Source organism: Aquarana catesbeiana, linkage group LG13, assembly GCF_042186555.1.
Source record: "Aquarana catesbeiana isolate 2022-GZ linkage group LG13, ASM4218655v1, whole genome shotgun sequence".
NCBI lineage: Eukaryota > Metazoa > Chordata > Amphibia > Anura > Ranidae > Aquarana > Aquarana catesbeiana.
The window spans coordinates 5,206,860-5,227,118 of NC_133336.1; the positions used below are offsets into that span (position 1 = coordinate 5,206,860).

Below are 20,259 nucleotides of genomic sequence, written 5' to 3' on the forward strand. Positions count from 1 at the left end.
AATTTTTCCTTTCAAATTTGTCTTTTAGTGAACATAACGAATACGAATTTATTCAAAGTGTCCGAAATAACGAATGCCGCATCTAAACAAATAGAACGGAACATATTAATAATAAATAATAATAATATTAAAACATTTTTATTATTATTTATTGTTATGAATTTGTTACGTTCCATTCGTTCAGATGCGGCATTCGTTATTTCGGATAATTTGCAACTTCGGATAAATTCGTATTCGTTACGTTCACAAACAGCCAAATTTAAAGGGAAATTCCAATACCTATAATTTAATAGTCTGTTATTTATTAGCTAGTTGGTTATTCTTTCGAATTTTCGGATCTTCTTGTTTTTGGATTTTCAATTTTACAAATTGCGATTTATAACGCATGACCTTTTGAAAAGCCAGATTTTGCATTCTAAAAGTAGCAGTGACTTCATCACTGTGCTTTACGTAGCCTGTGCTGAGAGCAAAGCTGTGGGAGGGGCCCAGCAGGCCCCACCCACTACAGAAAACTACAGGAGGGAGGCGGAGACAAGACCAGTCACCCTGCACAAGGAGAGAGTAGTGGTGACCGGTCTTTATTACAGGAAGTTCCTATACATAGACAAAGGGACAGAATTGTTCCATGCTAAATGACTGAATACCTGGAAGAAAAACTCAAAGGACACCAAGACTCAAGTAAGAATACAAATGCCTCTTGTATTTAGACAATATTTGTTTAGATAGGAGTTCAGTTTTAGAATGTATTTAAATGTATTTGAACTTTTCCATTGAAAGTCTTACAATGTTGCCAGAAATGGTCCCTTTGTATCTCTGGAGACCATTTCCTACATAAAACGGACTCCCTGGCTGGTATTCCTATTGAACGACATGCAGACATTCTTTGATGGGTGAATGGGGTTTCCCGTCTACTGGTCCTTTAATCGTCTGGATCGTCTGGATAGCAGTTATGTGTAACATCTGAGGCTCTCATCCAGCACTGACTAAATGCTGGTTCCGGGGCACGTCAAGGTACATAATGCTGCCCCCAAACTCACACTTCCTCCAGGTGTTGGGCAATGGCAGCCTCCATGGCTGGATAGGAGCCTTGGTTGAGACACACAATAGCCCCTGCTATCAGTTTCTTTTTTTTTCTTAGTGAAGCACGGACCCCAGTTATCAATGTTTCTCCAGGAAAAACCATCAAACTACACCAGCCAGTCAGGAGTCAAACCCATTTTAGGGAATGGCAGTTTGGAAAAGAATTTTGGATTGGGTGGGTCATGTGGCTTTCATTCCAGGAACTTTGAATAAATAGGTCCCAACATTCAGTTTTCCCAGGGCCTCTATTCGTTGGCATTTACAGCTTCGTTCGGGGCCACGTAAGATACTTGTCCACTTAAGGTTGTCCTTCTTCAGTCGGTCTTCATTCGCTGCGTGCTGCCTACAATCCTCATTCCCCTTTTTAGAGTAGAGATAGGTAGAGTGAGTTTGTTAAAATTGGTTTTGTCTTTGGCAAAATTTTCACAACTTGGGTACTTTTTCACTGTTTACCTAAATATGGGGGCAAATGGGGGAGGGGGACATTTTTTTTGGTCCAAGAACAGGTTCGGGGTGGTTTAATGGAACTTCCAAAACTGTTGGGAGCCATTAAAGCTCACTACGCCCTTTAAATACCACCATCAGCCAGCTTAATTTCACATTCTCCCTTGACTTATATACATTTTACTGAAATAGCAAAATTTTACCAAAATTTTTTTTTGAAAAAGAAAACTCTGGATTTCTCAAATTATCAATTAGGAGTAGGTTTTTTTAATGTTTTTCTCAATCAACTGCAGATTGATTTTACACCAATTCATAGGAGGTGTCTGCCAACTCATATGCATATGCGTCTTCTTAGTAAGTGACTCAAAAAGAAGTAAAAGGAAGGATAAGGATGACAATCTGTGCACATACAACCTAGGGAGTGAATCCCATGATCCCCATACCCCAGGCATTCCTCTACAGTCCCAGTAGATTAACAGCTACCTTTCACTGTTGACCTAAATATTAAAGATAATGGGGGGAAATTTTGGTCCAAGAACAGGTCCAGGGTGGTTTATTGGAGATTACGTAACTCTTGGGAGTCATTAAAGCTCCCTACACCCTTTTAAATACAGTACCACCTACAACCAGTTACATTTCACCTTCTCCCTTAACCTCTATGCATTTTACCAAAATGGCAACATTTTGCCAAAATTTTCATGAAAAAGAAAACTCTAGATTTCTCACATTCTCATTTAGGAGTAAAAGTTTTTATTTTGGTCTCAATAAACTGCAGGTTGAGTTTTCACCAATTCATATGGGGTGTCTGCCAACTCATATGTACTGTATATATGTGTCTCCAAAAAGAGTTAAAGGAAGGATATGGATGATAGTTTGTGCACATACGACCCAACAATGTCAGTTCCTATAAATCTATCCTGAGAGGCTTCCTTTTAAGAGTAGGCACCGCAAGACATCTACAAGTAGCTTTATCATCTGCCAGATCTTCATAGGTGCATGTTGTATGGAGGCTTCGATTTCTGCTCCAAGTTGGAGCTCTGCTTCACCACCAACCAGTCAGAGGCCAGTGATGTGCTCTCTAATACTGATTCTACATGTGGCGATTTTCTAGCATTTTCAACCATCTTTCCACAAAAGAGAAGGATCATAAAACTTACCACCAACAGTTTAAACCCTTTTGGCTTTTTCAATAGTAACTGTTGGTGGCAAGTTGCCTTGATATATATGTTTAATTTTGCAAAATGAGTTTGGATGAAAGTGGTTAAAATGTCTATAACATTATTGTAGCTTAAAGCTGATTAGAAGAGAATCTGAATGATAATGAAGGTGCTTGCAGGTAACTTGTAACATTTGGATATCCAGTTTTGAATAAATGGCTCTATAATATTAGGAGGAATGGGAGTGAGTCACATGACCCCCCCCCCACACCCCTGGCATTCCTCTACACTCCCAGTAGATTATCAGATTGGGAGTGGTGATGGGGTGTGAAGGTAAGGTTAGTAAGCAATGCTGGTGAGGTTGGCATGAACGTGAGCCTGTTGCTTTCTCCTGCAAGGGTAAAGCACAGTTTTGCATTAATGTAAAAAAAAATTGATTATATATAAAGCAGCCACAGCATTGTCTGTCTCTCCATACGAAAAAAGGAAATGGGTATTTTCAAATATTAACAATTTGTAATTCTGAACATTTCATTTAGACTATTATGTGAGAGCAGGGTTTAAAACAGAGACATCCTTCAGCGGTGCTACAGGGAACAGTATTTGAGCCCATCCCCTCATAGAGACATTGGATCTTGCCAGAGAACATGACACTCTATACTGACTGTCCCTTGAATGTGGCATGCAGCATGTGGAGCAGAGGCATTGTCAGGCCTTGGTATCTGGGGCACTGGACCTGGGTCTTCAGCCAAGGGGACCGAGTCTCAAACCTGCGTCTACTCCTGGACATAGGTCTTTAGCAAAGTACACCCAGTCTCAGACCTGCATCTACTCCTGGACATAGATCTTTAGCTAAGTCCCTCAGGTCACCAACCTGCATCTACTCCTGGATATAGATCTTCAGCCAAGTTCTCCAGGTCACCAACCTGCGCCTACTACTGGACATAGGTCTTTAGCCAAGTGCCCCAGGTCTCAAACCTGCATCTACTACTGGGCCTAGGTCTACAGCCAAGTGCACCAAGTCTCAGACCTGCGTCTACTCCTGGAAATAGGTCTTCAGCCAAGTTCACCAGGTGTCCAACCTGCATCCACTCCTGGACATAGATCTTACACTAAGCGCCCCAGGTCTCAAACTTGCATCTACTTATGGACCGAGGTCCTCAGCCATGTGCCCCAGGTCTTCAACATGCATCTACTACCTAGTTGGACTTGTCTAGGGTGGAGCATCTGCAAAGGCAGACTTTGTGCTGCCTCTATTGTTGGTCAGAAATTGTATTGGATGTTTCAGGCCTGCTACTATAGACCAAGCAACAGACAGGAAGAATTTCTTTATATCTGGAGAAGAAACCCATGTGCTGCCCTGATGACCAACGAGTCTGAAACAGCTGTGCACAGCTTGGAATAAAAGACGCTATAATATTAGGCTGTGTATATAGTTATCTAAAGAACATAAAGAAATGATTTACATGGCCTTACCCACTATTCTATAATGAGGATTAGTCCTCTTATTTTTGGAAAATGCAAATGGACATCTAAATATCTTTTATTCTAAGAAGGCTCTACTGCAGCACACACTGTTTCAGTGGAAGCTTTTTGGTTCCTTTTGGCTTATTTCACTAGAAGCTGTTGAGCAATACCTTCTACCTAGAGCAGTGGTCTTCAAACTGCAGCCCTTTGCTTTCCTTTATCCACCCGTTCGAGGCATTATTCCTGCCATGGACACCAACAATTGAGGAAAATTCCTGCCACTGACACCAACAATAGGGCACTATTACTCCCACTGATACCAACAACGGGACATAATTCCTTCCACCGACACCAACAATTGGTCACTATTCCTCCCCCTAATACCAAAGATGTGGCTTTGTTTACTCCCACTGGGTACAGCCCAGCCACCTTAAAGTCTGAATGAACTAGCCAGAAGGGGGGAGATGGGGTAAACAACCCCGGGACTTTTAAAGTGCTTAAAAATATAGGGTAGATAGAGTAGATAGACATGTACATGTTTTTCTTCTCATTTCTCGTATACCATAAATTATACCAAAACTCCTGAGGAAGCTCCAAATGAGCAAAACATGTTGAGTGGTATCTATTGAGTGGCTTTCTACTGTCTACCTAAATTGGATGGGGATATTGAGATATTTTTTAATCATGTTGTGTAATTTGTATCAATTGTAATAATAAAAATCTTTTTTATGGCTAAGCTGTACATGTCTATCTACTCTGTCTACCCTATATTGTTAAGCACTTTAAAAGTCCCCGGGGTTGTTTACCCCATCTTCCCTCCTTCTGTTCATAATTTCTATGGGATGTGGTGCTGAGTTTTGATTGTTCCTGCCCTCATTATTGTCTTTGAATGAACTAGCCCTTTGTTTAGAAAGTTTGGAGACCCCTGACCTAGAGATAAGAAGTTCCCAAAGCAATAGGGACTGTGGCAAACAGAGAGAAAGAGAATAGATGGTGAAAACAGAATAAGACATGAACACTGTTTACTGTGACGCTGTGCAACTTTTCACTCTATGGGGTGACCTAACTCTTTTGGAACCCTACCAATGGCCCTTGCTCAGGGTAAATTTGGGGTTTCGTCACCATTGACACTCACTCTGTCAAAAGATCTCATTGCCTGCTTTGAGATTTGTTCTTGCTTTGAGGTGCACAAGATCTCACGTGGGCCCAGATGCTGCTGTAAATGCCCTTTGGCATGGTCTCCACTAAGGTTTACCGTTTTGGCCATGCAGAAGAAAGCATGGGCTATATTTTGTGAACCAAGTAGACTTGTTTTTGTTTGTTTTTGTTTTTTTTTTAATTCGGCAGCTCTGTCTTTTTTGGAAATACATCTTGTAGTTTCTTCCGTAACAGTCAGCCTAGAGGTATTGCATAGTAGTTATACCACTGCTGTGTTTTCTTTGATAAAGTATTAAGTGCATGCAATTCTGTTGGTATTCATGAACATTAAAGGCGCGGTCCCATAGAAAATAACATAGGGTTTGTATCTCGGGTACTAAAACTCTGCGCATGCGGGCGTTCCTGTCCACGTCCTCCGTCCTTTAAATTGCGGTTTACCACCTTCCTCGTGCCAGCGTCACAGTATTTTGCGGGCAGTCAATAATGGCCGTAGGCTCATCCACTGGCCATTGTGAGCTCTCACTGGCCTTTCCACAAATACAGAGGGAATTCTCCAGCCTAACTGCACATGTATTCTTTCCAGAATGACGGGTGCATGACCAAGTCTCCAGCCAAATGGCCCATGCCATCTACATTGCAAGCCATCTTTGGGCAGGGCTTGTCTTTTCCCCCAAAGAAAAAGTTCAATGGCTCTTCTACCATGAAGGGTTTGTGGGAGCTGCTTGACCATGACACTGGTACCTTGGATTTAGGCTGTTTCAAGGGTCATTGCATATTCAGCTCGGGTGGTGCCGTTTTCTTCCTTGTGGAGTGGTTTCCTGCAAGAATCAAGGAGATAAACGGGTCAGTTTTATACACTGTAAAGAGTTGTGTGCTTGTGAATAAAAGTAAATTTAGTTTTTTTCTGTACTGTGGTTGCTTTAAGACTTGGAAGTCTCCAGTCCATCTTCTAAGGGCATTGTAAAATAACATCACAATGATTTAGCTGTGACTTTGTTTATACAGCTTGATAGGAGAGAAAGGGGGGAAAAAAGAGGAGAGGAATGAAAGTAGACATTAGAAAGAAAAAAGATGAGTGAGAACAAGAGGGAGAGTGTGAGGGTGACCTTCACTTTCTGTCACCAACATGAGGAGTAGGGATGAGCGGAACACCCCCCCCGCTTCGGTTCGCATCCAGAACATGCGAACAGGCAAAAAATTAGTTCGAACACACGAACACCGTTAAAGTCTATGGGACACGAACATAAATAATCAAAAGTGCTCATTTTAAAGGCTTATATGCAGAGTATTGTAATAAAAAGTGTTTGGGGCCCTGGGTCCTGCCCCAGGGGACATGTATCAATGCAAAAAGAAGTTTTAAAAACTGACGTTTTTTCGGGAGCAGTGATTTTAATAATGCTTAAAGTGAAACAATAAAAGTGTAATATTCCTTTAAATTTCGTACCTGGGGGTGTCTATAGTATGCCTGTAAAGGGGCGCATGTTTCCCGTGTTTAGAACAGTCTGACAGCAAAATGACATTTCTAAAGGAAAAAAAGTCATTTAAAACTACTATCGCTAGCGCCGGCTATGATGAACTGTCGGTCCGGCAATACACATAAAAGTTCATTGATAAAAACGGCATGGAATTTCCCCACAGGGGAACCCCGAACCAAAATTAAAAAAAAAAATGCGTGGGGGTACCCCTAAATTCCATACCAGGCCCTTCAGGTCTGGTATGGATATTAAGGGGAACCCCGTGCCAAAATTTTTTAAAAAATGGCGTGGGGGTCCCCCTCAAAATCCACACCAGACCCTTCAGGTCTGGTATGGGTTTTAAGGGGAAGCCAGCCCCAGAATTAAAAAAAAAAATTGCGTGGGGTCCTCCCAAAAATCCATACCAGACCCTTATCCGAGCACGCAACTTGGCAGGCCGCAGGAAAAGAGGGGTGGATGAGAGAGTGCCAGGCCACATGCCCTCAACATTGGGAGGGTGCTTTGGGGTAGCCCCCTAAAGCACCTTGTCTTCATGTTGATGGGAAGAAGGGCCTCATCCCCACAACCCTTGCCCGGTGGTTGTGGGAGTCTGCAGGAGGGGGGCTTATCGGAATCTGGAAGCCCCCTTTAACAAGGGGACCCCTAGATCCCGACCCCCCCCCCCCGTGTGAATTGGTAATGGAGTACAAATGTACCCCTACCATTTCACAAAAAAAGGTTAAAAAACACAAGAGACGGTTTTTGACAAGTCCTTTAATTTCTTCTTCTTTCCACTTCTTCTTCCATCTTCTTTCTTCTGGTCTTCCTTCGGTGTGCTTCTTCTTCCTCCATCTTCTACTTCTCCATCTTCTTCTCCATCTTCTTCTTCCTCCGCTCTTCTCATCCCGCATCTTCCTCCGGCTTCTTCTCCGCTCCGTCCACACGATCCCCCTCTCTTGTGTTTTTAAAATTTTTTTAACCTTTTTGACACTTTTTTGTGAAATGGTAGGGGTACACTTGTACCCCATTACCAATTCACACGGGGGGCCGGCATCTGGGGGTCCCCTTGTTAAAGGGGGCTTCCAGATTCCGATAAGCCCCCCGCCCGCAGACCCCCACAACCACCGGGCAAGGGTTGTGGGGATGAGGCCCTTTTCCCCATTAACATGGGGACAAGGTGCTTTGGGGGGCTACCCCAAAGCACCCTCCCAATGTTGAGGGCATGTGGCCTGGTACGGTTCAGGAGGGGGGCGCTCTCTCTTCCCACCTCTTTTCCTGTGGCCTGCCAGGTTGCGTGCTTAGATAAGGGTCTGGTATGGATTTTGAGGGGGACCCCCACGCTATTTTTTTTTTTATTTTGTCACGGGGTTCCCCTTAATATGCATACCAGACCTGAAGGGTCTGGTATGGAATTTAGGGGGACCCCTACGCATTTTTTTTTTAATTTTGGTTCGGGGTTCATCTGTGGGGAAATTCCATGCCGTTTTTATCAATGAACTTTTTTGTGTATTGCTGGACCAACAATTGATTATAGCCGGCGCTAGCGATAGTAGTTTTATATGACTTTTTTTCCTTTAGAAATGTCATTTTGCTGTCAGACTGTTCTAAACACAGGAAACATGCGCCCCTTTACAGGCACACTATAGACACCCCCCAGGTATGAAATTTAAAGGAATATTACACTTTTATTGTTTCACTTTAAGCATTATTAAAATCACTGCTCCCGAAAAAACGGCCGTTTTTAAAACTTTTTTTTGCATTGATACATGTCCCCTGGGGCAGGACCCGGGTCCCCAAACACTTTTTATGACAATACCATGCATATTAACCTTAAAAATTAGCACTTTTGATTTCTCCCATAGACTTTTAAAGGGTGTTCCGCGGCTTTCGAATTTGCCGCGAACACCCCAAATTGTTCGCTGCTCGACGAACAACCAATGTTCGAGTCGAACTCATGTTCGACTCGAACATAAAGCCCATCCCTAATAAGGAGGTCTACAAGACAGCCTGGCAGTGCTGGAGAAATTCAGTGTGACACGGGCACTACACATCAAACACCCCCCCCCCCCCCACAAAAAAAAAAGCACAACAAACTTTAGTGTTCCACGGAAATAACACTAAGCAAATAAGAGTTCTTCCTTTATATGAAACAACTGCACTCTTGGGGGCGTGGCTTTGGATGAAGCTGGCTGAGGTTGCTTTGACCTGTTTACAAACCCTTGATTCACACCTATGCGTTTTATAGTGCATTTTGCAGAAACTAACTACAGTCCATTTAACATGTCCTATGTCCTATGGATCTAGTACACATCTGTGCATTTTGAGCCGGTGCGGTTTTTTTTCTTTGGAAAAGGTCAGGGACATTTTTCCACAGAGGATTGCGCTTTTGCGTGTAATTAACTTCAATGGACCCGCACCAAAAATGCACGTGTTGCGTTTTTTATGCGTTTTGCATTTTATTTTGGCTAATAGGAAAGTATGATAGTTCTGTTTATGCAATGCGACTTTGATGTGGCTTTTATACTCTCTGGTACTAAGGTAGCATCAAAGTAGTACATGAACCTTTATGTGTCCAAATTTGCATGTTAGGGTTAAGGGTTAGAGTTAAATGTTAGGGTTAGAGTTAAGGTTATAGATAGTTAGGCTTAGAGATAAAGTTAGGGCTAGGACTAGGGTAAGGGATAGAGTTAGGGTTAGGACTATGGTTAGAGAGAGAGTTAGGGTTAGGACTATGGTTAGGGATAGAGTTATAGTTAGGGTTAGGACTATGGTTAGGGATAGGGTTAGGATTAGGACTATGGTTAGGGTTAGGACTACGGTTAGGGATAGGGTTAGGACTAAGGTTAGGGATAGAGTTAGGGTTACGGATAGAGTTAGGGTTAGGGTTAGGACTATGGTTAGGGTTAGGGTTAGGACTAAGGTTAGAGATAGTTATGCCTAGGACTATGGCTAGAGAGAGTTAGAGCTAGGACTTGGGTTAGGGATAGAGTTAGGACTATAGTTAGGACTATGGTTAGGGATAGAGTTATGGTTAGGGTTAGGACTATGGTTAGGGATAGGGTTAGGACTAAGGTTAGGGATAGGGTTAGGACTAAGGTTAGGGATAGGGTTAGGACTAGGGATGAGCTTCGTGTTCGAGTCGAACCCATGTTCGACTCGAACATCGGCTGTTCGATCGTTCGCCGAATTGTGAACGATATGGGCCGTTCGCGCCAAATTCGTGTGGCGCGTCACGGCCCATAATTCACTGCGGCAGTGCATTGCTTGCTGATGATTGGCCAAGCATGCACTATGACCCGCATGCTTGGCCAATCACAGCGCCGCCTTAACAGAGAGCCATAATTGGCCAAAGCCAAGGAGGCTTTGGCCAATTATGGCTCAGGGGATTTAGTACACGCCCCACACTATATAAGGTCGCCTGCACGGCGGCCCTGTGCAGTGTGTTCCGGTGTGCTTAGAGAGAGAGAGAGACAGTGTCATTTCATTTGAGTTAGCTAGATTAGGCAGGACAGTCAGTCAGTTAGCTGCACTTAAAGTGTATTGTGTATATATATGCATCCCAGGTGTTGCATATATATATATATACACTGTATTCAGTTTAGCTAGATCCGTTCCTGTTATCTTCTAGACTATTTACATTTAGTGCAGTGCGTCCTGCTCACAGTGTTCAGCTAGATCCCTTCCTGTTATATTCCTACTGACAGGCAGGCTTGTCTTGTTACAGTATTTTGAAGAAAATTACTGGTGTTCTTTTGATCCTATTAGTACCACAGTCAGGCAGCTAGACTATTTACATTTAGTGCAGTGCGTCCTGCTCACAGTGTTCAGCTAGATCCGTTCCTGTTATCTTCTTACTGACAGGCAGGCTTGTCTTGTTACAGTATTTTAAAGAAAATTACTGGTGTTCTTTTCATCCTATTAGTACCACAGTCAGGCAGCTAGACTATTTACAGTTAGTGCAGTGCGTCCTGCTCACAGTGTTCTGCTAAACCTACAAGTTAGTGGGGTGCGTCCTGCTCACAGTGTTCAGCTAAACCTACAAGTTAGTGGGGTGCGTCCACCTCACAGTGTTCAGCTAAACCTACAAGCTAGTGGGGTGCGTCCTGCTCACAGTGTTCAGCTAGATCCGTTCCTGTTATCTTCTTACTGACAGGCAGGCTTGTCTTGTTACAGTAAATACAGCTACGTGAAGAAAATTGCTGGTGTTCTTTTGATCCTATTAGTACCACAGTCAGGCAGCTAGACTATTTACAGTTAGTGCAGTGCGTCCTGCTCACAGTGTTCTGCTAAACCTACAAGTTAGTGGGGTGCGTCCTGCTCACAGTGTTCAACTAAACCTACAAGTTAGTGGGGTGCGTCCACCTCACAGTGTTCAGCTAAACCTACAAGCTAGTGGGGTGCGTCCTGCTCACAGTGTTCAGCTAGATCCGTTCCTGTTATCTTCTTACTGACAGGCAGGCTTGTCTTGTTACAGTATTTTAAAGAAAATTACTGATGTTCTTTTGATCCTATTAGTACCACAGTCAGACAGCTAGACTATTTACAGTTAGTGCAGTGCGTCCTGCTCACAGTGTTCTGCTAAACCTACAAGTTAGTGGGGTGCGTCCTGCTCACAGTGTTCAGCTAAACCTACAAGTTAGTGGGGTGCGTCCACCTCACAGTGTTCAGCTAAACCTACAAGCTAGTGGGGTGCGTCCTGCTCACAGTGTTCAGCTAGATCCGTTCCTGTTATCTTCTTACTGACAGGCAGGCTTGTCTTGTTACAGTAAATACAGCTACGTGAAGAAAATTGCTGGTGTTCTTTTGATCCTATTAGTACCACAGTCAGGCAGCTAGACTATTTACAGTTAGTGCAGTGCGTCCTGCTCACAGTGTTCTGCTAAACCTACAAGTTAGTGGGGTGCGTCCACCTCACAGTGTTCAGCTAAAGCTACCTGTAGAAGGTTGGTGGTGTTCTCATACTACAGGCAGGCAGTTGATTTTGCTAGCTGCAGTATCAGTACATATATATATATATATATCCCAGCTTAGTGCAGCTACAGGCCATTAGTATGTCTGGAAGGCCAAGAAGGAGAGGCAGACAGTCACAAGCCAATAAGAGAGGGCAAGCAGGCTCTGTGTCTAGTGCTGGTCGTGGAGACGGTGCATCCTCATCAGCACGTGGCCATGGGACACGCTTGGCCTTTTTTTCGGCAGCTGGCCATGTTGAGCCGCAACATGCGGAAGACTTGGTCGAGTGGATGACCAAGCCGTCCTCATCCTCCTCATCCTCTCTCACCCATGCCCAGGGTACTTTGTCTGGCAAAGCAGCGGCCTCTTCCCTCGGCTCAATGTCATCAGTGACTCCTTCCCTAGCCCCACCATGTCCTCCTGAGGAGTCCCTCGAACTGTTTGACCACAGTGTTGGGTACATGCTCCAGGAGGATGCCCAGCGTTTGGAAGGCTCTGATGATGATACTGAGCTCGATGAAGGCAGTAACACGAGCACGGACAGAGGGGGTGCCCAAGAAGGACAGCAATCTGGCAGTCATGCTCCCCCTGCTGCAGCATACTGCCAGGTTTGCTCCAGTGATGAGGAGGGAGGGGATGATGAGGTCACTGACTCAACGTGGGTGCCTGATAGGAGAGAGGAGGAGGAGGAGGAGGCGGCACATCACCAACGAGGCAGGATGCCCTCCAGGGGCCAGCCTAAGGGCAGCACATTGACTGCATCACACCCCAAAGCTCCACATGTGCAGGGCGCTGCAGTCTCTGCGCGTTATTCAAAAAGTTCTTTGGTGTGGGCCTTTTTTGAGACGAGTGCATCAGATCGCACCGCTGCTATTTGCAACATATGTCTCAAGCGTATCTCGCGTGGCCAAAACATCTCCCGCTTGGGTACCACATGCTTGACCAGACATATGTTGACCTGCCATGCAGTTCGTTGGCAAGCGTATCTAAAAGACCCACACCAAAGAACAAAGAGGACCTCTGCTTGCTCCTCATCAGCTGAGATTTCCAACCCCACTAGACCTTCAGTCCTCTCTGAGACCTGCACTGAGAGGAATGAAGGTGTAGAATTAGGTGTGTCACAGCCACGTACTTGTGGGCAATCTGATTTTGGTACACCGACGTCAGATTGTACCAGGCAAATTTCCCTGCCCCAGCTGCTGCACCGCCGAAAGAAGTTTGCTCCCAGCCATCCACATGCCCAACGGTTGAATGCTAGCTTGGCAAAATTGCTAGCACTTCAACTGCTGCCTTTTCAGTTGGTAGACTCTGCCCCCTTCCGTGAGTTTGTGGAATGTGCGGTTCCTCAGTGGCAGGTACCCATACGCCACTTTTTCTCACGGAAGGCGATTACGGCTCTCTACCAGCATGTGGAAGGCAATGTCCATGCCTCGCTGGACAGGGCGGTCAGCGGTAAGGTGCATATTACCGCTGACTCATGGTCCAGCAGGCATGGACAGGGACGTTACCTAAGTTTCACGGTGCATTGGGTGACTCTGCTGGCAGCTGGGAAGGATGCAGGACAAGGTGCAGTAGTGTTGGAGGTTGTTCCGCCACCACGCCTCCAAAATGCTAATGATTGTGACACACCTCTCTCCTCCACCCCCTCCTCTTCTTCTTCCTCCATGGCCTCTTCCTCTGAACCAGCGGTGCTCCGTAGTCGTTCAAGGGGCTACGCAAGTACGCAGGCCAAAAGATGCCATGCGGTGCTTGAGCTGGTGTGCTTGGGGGACAGGAGCCACACTGGGGCAGAGGTTCTGTCAGCTCTGCAGGGGCAGGTTCAGAGGTGGTTGACGCCATGCCAACTTAAGGCAGGAATGGTGGTTTGCGACAATGGCACCAACCTCCTCTCTGCCCTCCGACAGGGACAAATGACCCATGTGCCCTGTTTGGCTCACGTCCTTAACTTGGTGGTGCAGCGGTTCTTGGGCAGGTACCCGGGCTTACAGGATGTCCTGAGGCAGGCCAGGAAAGTCTGTGTGCATTTCCGCCGGTCATACAATGCCAGTGCTCGGCTGACGGACCTCCAAAAGTAGTTTAACCTGCCCAAGAACCGCCTAATCTGTGACATGCCCACCAGGTGGAACTCAACGTTGGCCATGCTGCAGCGGCTGCACACGCAGCAGAGGGCCATCAATGAGTACCTGTGCGACTATGGCACCAGGACAGGGTTAGGGGAGCTTGGTTTTTTTTCCCCACGCCAGTGGGCCATGATCAGGGATGCATGCACTGTCCTGTCACCATTTGAGGAGGCCACGAGGATGGTGAGCAGTGACAGTGCATGCATCAGTGACACTGTCCCCCTTGTCCACCTGTTGGAGCACACGCTGCGTGGAATAATGGACAGGGCACTTGAGGCAGAACAGAGGCAGGAAGAGGAGGACTTCCTTAGCTCTCAAGGCCCCCTTTATCCAGACAGTGTTCCTGCGTGCCCGCCGATCACACAGGAAGAGGACGAGGAGGAAGAGGAGGAGGAGGAGGAGGAGGAAGATTGTGTCAGTATGGAGGTGGAGCCTGGCACTCAGCATCAGCAGCAGTCTTTAAGGGATCAGTCCCAAGAAACACATGGACTTGTACGTGGCTGGGAGGAGGTGGCTGCGGACCATGTCGTCCTTAGTGACCCAGAGGACTCCGGACCGAATGCCTCAGCAAACCTAAGCTGCATGGCCTCCCTGATCCTGCAAAGCCTGCGTAAGGATCCTCGTATTCGTGGTATCAAGGAGAAGGACCAATACTGGCTGGCAACCCTCCTTGATCCACGTTACAAAGGTAAGGTTGCGGACCTTATCTTGCCATCGCAGAGGGAGCAGAGGATGAAACATCTTCGGGAGGCCTTGCAGAAAGGTCTGTGCAACGCGTTCCCAGAGACTGGGAGGTTACAAACTCCTGTTTCTGGACAACGTGTTGCTGAGGCTTCGGTCAGTCAAAGAAGGAGCGGTGGAGAAGGTGGCCGCCTGACCGATGCGTTCAGACAATTTTTTGGTCCGCAGCCCCAAGGTATGATCGGTTCCAGCAACCATCGCCAGCGTCTGTTTTACATGGTGCAGGAATACCTAGGGGCAAGATCAGACTTGGACACCTTTCCCACCGAAAATCCTCTGGGTTACTGGGTCTTGAGGATGGATCACTGGCCAGAGCTTGCACAGTATGCAATTGAGCTACTGGCCTGTCCTGCATCCAGCGTTCTTTCGGAACGCACATTCAGTGCTGCTGGAGGCGTGGTAACCGATCACAGGGTGCGTCTGTCCACTGACTCGGTCGATCGACTGACCTTCATAAAAATGAATGAGTCTTGGATCACCACCAGCTACCAAACACCTGATGCTGATGTAACCGAATAATTTTTTTTGAAATCTCAGATCCCTTCAAAGACTGCCTATGCTGATGCTGAGTGACTATCCCTGAGTAATTATCCTCTTCCTCCTCAATCATCACGCTGATAGCTTGTAAGAACATTTTTGGTTCTGGGTGCCACCACCAGTGCCTAAGGCACAATTTTTCAGCCCCTGTTTAACAGGGGCGTGTAATTACGATTTTTGATGTAATACTTTGCAGCAGGGCTCGTTCCTGCATTCCAACTAGAGTGTCTGTGAGGGGTTGCAGTGTTGTGGCACCAGCACCAGTGCCTAAGGCCTAATTTTTCAGCTCCTGTTCAACAGGGGCATGTAATTACAATTCTTGATCTAATATTTCACAGCAGAGCCCTGTGAGGGCTTACAGTGTTGTGGCCACAGCAACACCTAAGGCCCAAATTTCTGCTGAGTATATAGGGCAGGACCCTACTTTCAAACAACTAACTTACAAACGACTTCTACTTGCAAACGGAAGGAGACAACAGGAAGTGAGAATAAATCTACCCCTAGGAAGGGAAATTCTCTCCTGTAAGAGTTAATATGGGAAAAACATTTCTCCTTTCCACTGATGCTTTCCAATCCATTGGGACAAAAAGTGAGGTGAAATCTTCTGAAGAGGAGGAAAGACAGCAAAACAAATGTCACAGGGGTGATAACCCTTCCCTATGTTTTCCAAAAAGCTTAAAAAAGATTTTTTGGCTGGAGCTAAACACGTTAAAAATGTACCCGTTCTAAATTACAAAGAGATTCTACTTAACAACAAACCTACAGTCCCTGTCTTGTTTGCACCGCCTGTATACTGCTGTTCAGAGTATATAGGGCCTGGTGGCCCCACACCTTTCCTTATTTTAATTTGGGTGCGGGGTTCCCCTTAATATCCATACAAGACCCAAAGGGCCTGGTAATGGACTGGGGGGTACCCATGCCGTTTGTCTCGCTGATTTTCATCCATATTGCCAGGACCCAACATTACATTTTTTAAAAAATGAGATTTTTTCCTTTAAAAATGACATTTGGTGCAGGGACTGTTCTAAACATGGGAAACACGCGTCACTTTACAGGCATACTATAGACACCCCTCAGGTACGATATTTAAAGGAATATTTCACTTTTTTTTTTTTTACTTTAAGCATCATTAAAATCACTGCTCCCGAAAAAACGGCCATTTTTAAAACTTTTTTTTGCATTGATACATGTCCCCTGGGGTAGGACCCGGGTCCCCAAACCCTTTTTAGGACAATACCATGCAAATTAGCCTTTAAAATGAGCACTTTTGATTTCGAACGTTCGAGTCCCATAGACGTCAATGGGGTTCTAACGTTCGTGCGAACTTTCGGTCCGTTCGCAGGTTCTGGTGCGAACCGAACCGGGGGGTGTTCGGCTCATCCCTAGTTAGGACTATGGTTAGGGATAGAGTTAGGGTTAGGACTAAGGTTAGAGAGAGTTAGGGCTAGGACTTGGGTTAGGGATAGAATTAGGACTATAGTTAGGACTTGGGTTAGGGATAGAGTTAGGGCTAGGACTTGGGTTAGGGATAGAGAAAGGTTTCATGCACACTGGCAAAAAAAACCAAAACATTGATTCTACAGGCGTTTGACGTTTTTTTCACCTGCTTGTAGAAGCACTTCTATTGTATTCTACGTGTCTTTGCACATTATGAGAACTACAGACATTTTCTGACAGGGTCGTTCAGAGACAGGAAAAAAAACCTTCTCGATCATGTTTTCTGGAGAAGTTTATGAACTGTAAAAACGTCAATAGCTCCTAAACTCCTGTTATCTCTTGTGAACGTCAAGTTTCAACATTTTTTTTTTTAATTTGGGAGTTAACTTTTGCAGAGGGGAGTGTTGTTAAGTGCAAAAAACGCCAGTAAACTCAAATGCTCATACTCTCATAAACTCGCCTAAACTTTATACAATATGCTCTCAATTTGCGTTTTTTTATATGCCACGTTTTTCCAGCTAAAACGCTGATGTTTTTTTCTGCTCCTAGTATGCATGGAGCCTTAGGGTTAGGACTAGGGTTAGAGATAGAGTTAGGGTTAGGGCTAGGACTAGGGTTAGGGATATAGTTAGGGTTAGGACTAGGGTTAGGGTTAGAGTTAGGGTTAGAGATAGGGATAGAGTTAGGGATAGAGTTAGGGTTAGAGATAGAGTTAGGGTTAGGACTAGGGTTATAGAGTTAGGGCTAGTTTTAGGGATAAGGTTAGAGTTAGGGTTAGAGATAGAGTTAGGGTTAGAACTAGGGTTAGAGTTAGGGTTAGCGAGAGAGACAGAGTTAGGGTTAGGGATAGAGATAGGGTCAGGGATTGAGTTAGGGTTAGGACAAGGGTTAGAGATAGCGTATGGGTTAGGGAGAGAGATAGAGTTAGGGTTAGAGGTAGGGTTAGGGATAGGGTTAGGGTTAAGGGCTAGGGTTAAATGTTAGCATTAGGGTTAGAGATTGAGTTAGGGTTAGAGAGTTAGGGTTAGAGATAAGGTTAGGGTTAGGGAGAGAGACAGAGTAAGGGTTAGAGATAGGGTTAGGGATAGAGTTAGGGTTAGGACTAGGGTTATAGATAGAGTATGGGTTAGGGATAGAGATAGAGTTAGGGTTGAAGATAGTGTTAGGGATAGTGATAGAGATAGAGTTAGGGTTAGGGTTTGGGATAGAGATAGTTATGGGTAATTATTAGGGTTAGAACACTAACCCTAACAATTACCACTAACACAAACAATGATTGCTAACTCTAACCCTAACATGGGACTTTGGACACATAATGGTTCCCGCACTACTTTGATGTGACTGTGATGCTTCTTGAGTGCCATAGAGTGTAAAGTCACATCAAAGTCGCACTACACGAACAGAACTGTCTTAATTTCCTACTAGCCCTCCCCAAAGCAAAACAGAAAAACCATGAAAACGCATGAAAACTGCACAAAGGGATGCAACAATGCATGTTCAAAAATGTGAAAAGCACAGCTAAGCACTCCAAAAAACATCAACCACAGCCTGCATAGATGTGAACCTAGCCTTATGGCTTTGCTAGGTGTGCGGTGTTTGGGACCTCTCTCTATGCACAACTGCAGTCTTGCTTTGTTTTGCATTATTTCTTTGGAACACCGTGAATTTTGTTTGCTTTGGGTTGATGGGTAGTTCCCATATTGCACTGTATTTCTCTAGCACTGCCAAGCTGTCTTGTAGGCTTCTTCCTATTGGTGACGGAAAAAGGCCTACAGCTATGAACCCAACAGCTACGCATACCTCGGTCTAGAAATTACTCAATGTGGAAATTTCAAGCCAAACATAGAAGAACTGAAGGACACGCAGAACCTTTTACTCCATTAGTTCAAACACACTTCTTGCCAACGCCTACGTTCCTGCTGAATGGCTGTGAATGTAAATGGGTGCTGCAGCAACCACCAGCTGGGGACCAAAGACATGCAAAGCAAAAGTATGTCACCAGCACACACCACCGATCTCCAGAACGGGTCCAAAGCTTTATTCAGCAATCACATCATAATACCAGAAGCAACATTTCGGAGCCTCGCAGGACCCCTTCATCAGATCACAAGCCTTGATAAAGGGGTCTTGCAAGGCTCCAAAACATTGCTCCTTTTTCCCTGTCAGAGTAGAGAGATCGCAAACTGGGCATGCGCTGAGATTTGCATCAGAGAGAGCTTGCTCCTGTAATAGTGGGGGTGAGTAGTAACAGCAGGGATCCTCTTAGCAATGTCCTAGCAACAAGACAGGACAAGATGCCAACTCTGGGAGTTTTACCGTCAGGATTCAGGTGGTACTGTACATAAATAGGCTACACCTATAGTAGGGGCATTATGCATCTTTAATCAAAGTGACATACAGGCACCCCCTACCTGCTTTGGCAGTTTTTTGGGGACAGGTGAACTAACCCTTTAAGCGTCTCCTCCCATCTGCTCCCTTCCATAGAAACATAGAAAAGTGACGGCAGAAAAAGACAGTGTAGTCCATCAAGTGACGAGTCTGCCCAATTTTTTTCTTATTGTTTTTTTGGGGGTTTTTGTTTGTTTTTTGTTTTTGTTAAGTTTATTGTCTGACTATAGATCTATGTTTATCCCAAGCATGTTTGAAACCATCTACTATTGACTGTCTCACTACCTCTGCTGGAAGTTTGTTCCCAGCATCAACTACCCTTTCAGTGAAAAAATACTTTCTAAGATTAGTTTTGAACTTTCCTCCAGTTGGTTTAACGTCATGTTGCCGTGTTCTCGATTTTGGTTTCAAACTGAAAAAACTGCCCTCCTGAACCTTATTCACTTCTCTGATGTATTTAAAGGTTCCAATCTCGTCTCTCTGAGTATCTCCAAAAATGATTGCAGGTCAAGCTTCGCAGATTCCCTTTACTGTACTTGGCAATGCACAAGAGGGCATGATCATACTAGGACCACCGACAAAAAGGAAGGAAGGACAGAAGGAAGGCAGGAAAGAAAGGCAGGAAGGGAAGGAAAGGTGGGATGGAGGAAGGAAGGGAAGAAGGGTGGAAGGGAGGAAGAAAGGAAGAAAGAGGGAGGGATGGAGGAAGGAAGGAAGAAAGGAAATAATGGAGGAAGGAAGGAAAAAAAAGGGATGGAGGGAGGGAGAAAGCAAGGAAGGAAGAAAGGAAGGAAGGAAATGAGGGATGAAGGAAGGGAAGTAGGGTGAAAGGGAGGAAGGAAGGAAGGAAGGAAGGAAGGAAGGAAGAAAGGAGGGAGGGATGGAGGAAGGAAGGGAGGAAGAAAGCAAGGAAGGAAGAAAGCAAGAGAAAAAGGAAGGGAGAAAGCAAGGAAGGAAGGAAGGGAGGAAGGAAAAGATGGAAGGTGGAAGGAAGGAAGGTGGAAGGAAAAAAAAGGGAGGGAGGAAGGAAGGGAGGGAGGGAGAAAGCATGCAAGGAATGAAGGAGGGATGGAGGGAGGAAGGAAGAAAGGAGGGAGGGATGGAGGAAGGAAGGGAGGAAGGAAGAAAGCAAGGAAAGAAGCAAGGGAGAAAGCAAGGAAGGAGGGATGGAGGAAGGAAGGAAGGAAGGAAAAGAGTGATGGAGGAAGGAAGGAATGGCGGAAGGAAAAAAAAGGGATGGAGGAAGGAAGGGAGGAAGAAAGCAAGGAAGGAAGCAAGGAAAGAAGGAAGGAAAGAGGAAGGAAGGGAGGAAGGACGCAAGGAAAG

General features: G+C 45.2%; 1 protein-coding gene across 1 annotated transcript in view; it reads right to left on the minus strand.

The window, feature by feature from the left end:
• Nucleotides 1–682: 682 nt before the first annotated feature.
• PRIMA1 (proline rich membrane anchor 1) overlaps nt 683–20,259 on the minus strand; it is a 107,496-nt gene continuing 87,919 nt past the window's right edge. The window contains exon 5 of the mRNA XM_073609882.1: nt 683–6,124. Coding sequence (XP_073465983.1) covers nt 6,055–6,124 — 70 coding nt within the window. The 3' untranslated portion in view covers nt 683–6,054. The remainder of the gene's footprint in view (nt 6,125–20,259) is intronic.